Here is a 7488-nt window from a genome sequence, read left to right on the forward strand (position 1 = left end):
CCTCGTACCTCCCATCCCGTCACAAGAAAGCCGCAGCTTCTTCCACCAGCATCTCAGGCCCCGTCCTTGAAGCAAGGCCTCCCTCCGCGATTGTAGTCCTGGCTATCCCCTCCACCTCCGAATCGCTCAGCTTACATCGCAATTGGTTCCTCTCGCTCTTTCTGGACGCGGGAATGGCATTGCTTGAGAAGCGGGAGATTGTGGTTTAGCACATCTAGCTACTGTACTGCGATGTGATGTGATGTTTCTAGGCGAACGACGGGGGGAGGGGGGCTGAAACAGACTCCAGCAATTTTCAAATTACGGTCAGAGGGGCCAAATTCAATAACGCGAAGCCTAATGAAGGGTACCTTGCGGTTGCGATTGGGACGGTCCGATGGCTATGATAGCACAGCGAGTACCTGACACAGATGGGTGCGGCACAGCATGGGTAGGGGGGTTGCGCCACAACGTGCTTCTTGGCTCGATATACGACTTCAGATCTCAGAGCGGCGCAGTAGCCGGAAGTCAGTCACAGATAAGGTTATGCTCAATTCCACATTCTCAAAATAGCCCGAAGATGGTTACACTTAAAGGGTTTATGCGAGAAGAAGCGTCCTGGCTACTGCGGATGCTGATTTTGGTGAGCGTATTGTAAGAATGCTGAGAAGCATTGGTGAGTCCACAGTCAGAGAAAGTAGTACTACTGAGGCGATAAGTCGTGGTTTAGACCCCCACGTACTTTGTTCACGCCGCTCTTGGTAATACATGTCACCAAAGATAAGAAGGTATTGACAGCCCCCGAGTCCAACAGAGGCCTCCAAGGCAACCTGAGTAAGGTCTTTGACTTGCGGCCCAAACGTGTCAAGATTTTCGCTACATCTACTTGAGCCTTGGAGGACAAGCAGGCCCTCAAGATGTTGTTCTTACTGAATTCATGATGGCGTTTTGCGCGCTTTTGTGTTCTCACGCCGTGTCCCCTTTCCATCACAAACACGCTCATCTTCATCGATCTAGAAGATCCGTCGTGATCTTGATTGCCCTAAAAGTGCCAAATCTGTAGTCACTTCTTTCCCGAGGATGGACTTTGGGGGACTTTTGTCCACCAAACCCATCAGGGAAATGTGTGCGAGCATGACACACAGGCCTGTTAGAGCCCTATGTTGGCTGAATATCAAACCTCCTGTGATGAAACTGACAATCGCTCTACCTATTTCACGTCCAGAGCGGTGAAAATGACCGCTTGTCGACATCGTGCTAGCTTTGGACCCGTTTGCGGCTCCTACATTGGCTTCACATGGCAAGAATCATAACGCCGCATTCCAAAAATCAATAAGCAGGTATCGAGCTTTGTCCCTGACTCCAAGTACTGGCTGTTCTTCGCTAGCTCTTGGATCCAACGGTCAGCTCTCACATCGTTCCCGTTCTACTACGCCCCGCCAAGACTTACGCCTTGTGACCGCACATGCTGAATTTCCTAATACGGTCTCGCCACTCAACAGCCTCAATTATAGCATGTTTGACAATTCTCACCACTTACAGTGCCAGTCATGGATGACCTGCTCGGCCACCCTTGGCAGGATGGACCAACATAGGGGCCAATGTCTTCAATTTGATCAAACATGAAGTTGGCCTAGGTCTTGGTGCCCCGATGTGGTACTATTAGCGAGCCAGAGCAGTTGAGATCTCTCGAGGAGTCTCACATTGCCTTTTCGTGGTATCGAATATTGATCGCCGCCTCGGATATTGCAGGGCTCCATTGCAACGATCGGTTTCAATCTCGGCATAATGTAACCAAGGTCCTTCACATGGTGTTTGTGTGCGTCTAGCTGGTCCGGGCCTCTGGACCCCTCAAAAACTGTTAGAGAATAGATCGAATACTCTAAGAATGAAGAGGTCACCCTCGCGCCCGATCTCATAGACATTGATGAAAGAGATCTTCATCTTTCAGTACTGTATTGAATCCTGATGACAGTTATACTATGCCTATGAAGATGGTAATCCCCTATCTTTACATTCCATTTCTCCTTCAAATATTTATCTTCAGCATCTCTTGCAGTGTTTTAATACCCACACGGATCTTGAAGCGGCAAGATTCTGCCACTCCTTCGATAACAGCTCCATGTTCCATCACTACCACAAGTTATCCTACAGATGGACCTTCTGCGGCCTCTTACTCAAGTATGGGGCTTTCAGGCGAGCAGAAGTATTGCCAGTGCGGTGGTGTCATTGCGGGCATCAACCTCGCGACCTCTGGACAGTCCACAACAAGCTACTGTGCTACTGGTGGCGATGTACCCCCCGGCTTTACCCAAATCGCAGCTGATGGCAACGGCAATGCTATCACTACCGCCCCGGCAAAAACAACGGCAACAGCGACTGGGACTGTTAGCATTGCCAGCTATACTGGCACCACCCCAGAAGGTCAAGATGAAGAGGACAATCTGAAGCATTGTATAATATACATGCCACCCAGTGATGAGCCCAATGTGTCCTCCAATCAGTGTCAAGAGTTTTGCAAAGATGCTCAACCCGACGAAAACGGGCTTAAGTCTATCATCTGCTCTGATTTCTGGCCTGCAGGCAGCCCAGACCCATGGGTAGATAATCCCGACAAAAGTAAGTTTTCAACTTTATTTCTCTATTGATTGCTTGTCAACATCGCCACTGTACATTTCCAGTCAGAAGCCTGACGATACTTCGATTGACTGAAAACAGGCGGTGGAAAATTAATGCGCGGAGATTGCTCATGCAATAACAAATTCCTCAACTTCGTCGTACACGAAGTGCTCGAAGCCTTGCCAGCTATTGCAGAGGTAAGTTGCTCGATCTTTGAATCTACAATAGCTTTCCTAATCATCTACATAGATCGGCTGCAATCTCTTAATGGCTGCGTTTCAATTCATCGTTCAGCTCGCATTACAGGCAACTGGCATTGGACGGGTTGTGGACGCAGCTATGGGTCTGACTCCTCTTTTGCTTTGCTTTTCAAGCGAAGATAGACTGATGGCTTGCAGCTATGGGCGCACAGGCTGCTAAAACTGTGGCATATGCGTATGATATCGACTCAGAAGCTTTGGAGAATTTCATCAACTGGGCGAGTTTTTGCGGTACCGATCATCTGCCCGGAGACATGGCAAAGGTCTTCAGTGTCTTACGGGATGTTGAAGATGCCCTAGTTGGATTTAAAGTCCCCAAAGGATTGACGACTGCGGGTGGTGGCAAGGGCAAAGGCGGGTATGGCAAGTGCAAAAACAGCAAGCACAAGCGTGGGGGCGACGGTACTAATCTTACGGAGAGCACTTTACGGGTGCATCGCTGACGAATTGTAGGTAAATGTGACAAAGATGACAAGGGAGACAAGGACGCGACGACTATCACAAAATCTGAGGCAGACCTGAAGACTATCACGATGACTTGTGAAGGTATGATGGTCGCCATCTATGAACAAGGCATCTCCATTCAGACTTCGAGCACATTAACGTTTTTCCCAGTACATTGCTGACGGGTGCACAGGTAAAAAATATCCACAAGCATGTGCACATTATCTTTCAGCCGTCGAGGTACATAAGGCAGCGACCAGATTCACGTGCAGCGACAGTAATTCACGTACCGATGCGAAGGCTACTTCTACGTGGACGTCGCAACACACAAACAAGAAATGGCAGGAATACACCACCATTGATGGTCTGAAATGCGACGCTGACGAATGGCCACCTGGATACTTCTGGGATCAGGGTAAGACGTTGGGTCAGATTGTCAGATGGATCCCTGACGGCGATAATCGTGGAGTAGCAGCATCTAATTGGGGCGGCTTCTGCGGCAAGAACGACGGAGGAGAAGGCAACGGTCAATATGATAAAGATGGACTTGTGAACAAGGATCTTGTGAATCTTGGAAAGAGTAAGGTAGACAAGAAAAACGGCAAAGTAAGTGTTCTTCGCAAATCAATGACGTTCGTACGGATTCTAGACTGAAGTCATTCAGGAAACGACCAGCTACGAGGCAAAATTCACAAGAGCAGTATTTGAGTTCGACTTTGACAAAGATGTCGCGGGGAAGGACAAGGACTACGCAATTTCTGACAACGATTGCTGGCCACGGTGGATCCTCCCAAACGACCCAGGCTATTGCTTGTTGAAAGACGACGACTGGTATGGCGAGAATAATGGTGCTGACGAATTCGTCAATCAATACGAAGACGAGCCTGATCCGAAACTCATAGCTGCGGCAGACAAACGGAAAAAGGACGCTGGCGGAGGCAGCAAACTGAGACGACAGCTTCAGATGAATGATGGTGGGTTGGCTGTGCGAGAAGCCAATCTCACAAGGAGACTCACGGAGGATGAGATCGCTCGAGACGTCGAGATTATACCTTGTACAGACCGGACTTGTGTCAGAGAGCGTCGCGAGTATCAGAATGAGGAAGGTCTCCTCTTCATTGATGGCGAACAGATACTGGCGCCACGTGATAATCCAGCTGAGGTATCCGCCATTCCAAGGGCGGCTACTACGTTAGAAGTTCGTGTACGCAGGCGTGAGGAAATCCTTCCCGAACTTCCTGCCATAACAGGTCTGGCAGCGTTGAGTAAACGTGCAGAGGATGATCTTGAGCTCCCGCCCTTCACCAAAGGTCCAATATAAATGATAGTCCCTCGGAAAAGACTCTTTGCAATATTCAAATCGTGATTCTTATGTACAGAGAAACAGCGAAACCTATGTACTGCGAGACGTGTCATAGAGACATTGCCGGATTCATACCATATATTCAGGACTTACTATATACTCAGGACTAATGGTGAGGGATCTCAGGTGTACAGCTGGAGAGTCTGTACAACTGAGCGTAGAGGAAGACACCGATTACACTAATGCTGTTAGACCAATGAGTACGATGTAAAGCTGCCAGTTTTGAAAGCCCCAATTCTTTGCCAAGCTCGACCGACTGAATCCGTCTCTAAAAACCTTTACACATGATCCCTTACCAAAGACATCAGAGATGTAGAATTTGAAGCTGGTCAAGTTTCATCTCGCAGATTTGCTGGGACGTGCCTCATTTCACGGAGTTTGATACACCCAACAACAACGCCACACGTTCGGAACGAATACTTTATGGAGACAAGCCTCAGTTTCAGATATACCATACCCAACACTAGACTGCCCCACTCTGCGAACGACAAGGGAGGCTGTGTTTGCCACACATGCTTAACACAACAACCAGCACCTAACTCTACGGCGCCTTCCGTACATATCTCTTCCCAATAGTCATCTAAGTGACCTACAGTTTTCCTCCGATCTCACCTACAATCAAGACAGAAGCAGCCCAACATGCCAGACAAAGACCCTCCACCCTATAACCGTGAAGAGTTCACTTCAAACATCCTCACCCTCTACCGCGCTCTCCCCAACATCCCAGACTGGGCCATCAAGCCACCTCCAAAAGAAGGCTGGCCCGACATCACCGACTCCCATCTCTCCTTCCTGCACAAAACCCCCCAAGTCATCTCCCTCATCCGCTACCTTCCCATGATCGACCGCCGCGCGCAAGACGACGACCCCTTCCAAATCTACGCGCACACATCCGCCATCGACTTCGTAGGTGATTGGTTCAACAAAAACGTCCTGCCGTTTAAGGCGAAGACCAAGGTCGATCCAATGGAGGAAGAGACCGTGCTACCCGCGCACGTCCTGTCGCTCGCACAGCCAAGTAAGGGACATGACGGCAGCTGGATTTTCGTGGATACGGAAAGGGCGACGGTGTCGGTGTGTGATCTGGAGGTTGGACCGAGGAGGGATTGGGGGTATGAGCGGTATGAAAAGGTACGTGTATCACCTAATGTCAGTTCTGCTTTCTGAGCTGAGATCCTCAACTTGAGAGCTGACTGATCTTATTTTGGTAGGAAGTGGAGGGCCAATATTGGACGGAGTTCCATGCGTATAGCTTTCCGGACTTTTTCGATATGATGATGAAGGAGGCCGGGAAATCAAAATGGTGGGCTCCTCAGCATTCACTCCCACATGGTAATTTGTTTCTGACATGGGTGAGGAAACTCAGAATACAATGGAGAGTTGGAAGGAGGGCGATTTTGAACTTGAAATTGTCGATCTTGAGTCATTGGAGGAGAGGTTGGAGTGCGATCTTGGACTTTGTCGAGGCGTGTCGTAGTGATACTTACACCACAAAAAGTAGGATCAAATTGCAGAATTGATAATAGCATGTTTTGATATCTTCGTAGAAAATACTCGATGTGAAGGGTGAGGTCTCAACAGCAAGTACTCTCGATTATTCATAGTCGGCTAGACTTTGGTAGTATCGTCAAGCTCTTGAAAGGCTACATATCTAAATAAATGCAGTGTAGCCACTGTTCTCTTGATTTCAGAGGCTTGCAAGCTCTTGTGAGTGCTCTGGCCCTCTCAACTCTGGAAGTAACGGAATTCCTCGTGCGGGAGTATCTGCAATAAGTTCGGCGACTTGACCTCCACTTTGTAGCTCTGGTAATGTGGTCGTGGCTTGCAACTCATTTCGTCTTGGCCCCTCATGATCGAGTTCTGCTTTTTGCTGGAAATACGGTTGCCCATCTCCGTCTTGAGATAATGTATTGAAGTGATCTCGTCTTTCCTTGCGTTTTCGATAAGAGAAAATACCGACCCCGACAGCGAGAGTCACGGCAAGAATTGATGGTATTACACTGGCAATGATGATGGTCCTTCGATTTCTGTTATCAGCCACGAGTGGTTTGATCGGATTTCCTGTAGGTGTTGAGCCAGAAGATGTTGACGAAGGAAGAACATTACTTGATGGTGAAGTTGCAGTGGAGACGATTGTGGAAGTCTTGGAAACCTTTTGAAGGTAAGCCGGTAAACGAGTGGCGTATGTACAGCCAGGGGAGCTTTCATTCAGAGATGAAACTAGAGAGGTCCCTAGAACATTAGAAAGCTCCAGTTCGTCCGTGACAGAGGGGGAGGCAAAGTAGCTCGGTGGATTCAGGGTGATTGGTGCAAGGATTTGTGTATTACATGTCCCATGCTGAGAGAAGGTTACTTCTTTCCGGTAAGAAGAGGCAACAAAATGGCTTTCTATCGTCGTTTCACTGCAATTTATTGTCAATGGTTTTACCAAAAACATAATTTTAATAGAGCTTACAAGAGTCCTTTCACCCCTGATGAGGTTGTAAGATTAACTATTGGCAAAGCAAAATCCGCTACTATTTTGCAACCATCCCCACAGACTTGGGCTATTGTATGATGAGTATTTGTCTTCGAAGAGCTCCCGCCGTTATGACATGAGGCTGTGCAGAGGACACGAACTATCGAAATCCGCTGCTGATCCAGTATTCGAGAAGAACAGCGCTGAGCTGACATAGTTCAGAGCTTTCATGGCTATTGGGCTCGCGACCAGGGATCAAGATTTCGTTGTACGATTTGTTAAAGAAATACTTCTGAAATCGCCTTGATATTCCGTCTCAGCAAGTGGCACAGCCAGTACTCATCTGAGTGAATTTCTTACCACCA

The 7488-nt window shown here is 48.3% G+C and overlaps 3 protein-coding genes across 3 annotated transcripts; 2 read left to right on the forward strand and 1 right to left on the reverse strand.

Moving 5' to 3' along the window:
- Window positions 1–2162: 2162 nt before the first annotated feature.
- On the forward strand, window positions 2163–4623 carry KY384_007296 (uncharacterized protein; the record flags this gene model as incomplete). Its single annotated transcript, XM_044815787.1, has 7 exons — window positions 2163–2598; window positions 2698–2795; window positions 2848–2941; window positions 2997–3260; window positions 3312–3404; window positions 3496–3908; window positions 3952–4623. 7 exons carry the CDS (start codon window positions 2163–2165, stop codon window positions 4621–4623), a joined length of 2070 nt encoding a protein of 689 aa, XP_044667661.1.
- Window positions 4624–5304: 681 nt separating this feature from the next.
- Window positions 5305–6142, forward strand: KY384_007297 (uncharacterized protein; the record flags this gene model as incomplete). Its single annotated transcript, XM_044815788.1, has 2 exons — window positions 5305–5796; window positions 6032–6142. 2 exons carry the CDS (start codon window positions 5305–5307, stop codon window positions 6140–6142), a joined length of 603 nt encoding a protein of 200 aa, XP_044667662.1.
- A 210-nt stretch (window positions 6143–6352) lies between these two features.
- On the reverse strand, window positions 6353–7002 carry KY384_007298 (uncharacterized protein; the record flags this gene model as incomplete). The annotated part of the gene is made up of 2 exons (XM_044815789.1): window positions 6353–6817; window positions 6994–7002. 2 exons carry the CDS (start codon window positions 7000–7002, stop codon window positions 6353–6355), a joined length of 474 nt encoding a protein of 157 aa, XP_044667663.1.
- Between the last annotated feature and the right edge of the window lie 486 nt (window positions 7003–7488).

Source organism: Bacidia gigantensis, assembly GCF_019456465.1.
Source record: "Bacidia gigantensis strain McMullin 20006 chromosome Unknown contig_255, whole genome shotgun sequence".
Lineage (NCBI taxonomy): Eukaryota > Fungi > Ascomycota > Lecanoromycetes > Lecanorales > Ramalinaceae > Bacidia > Bacidia gigantensis.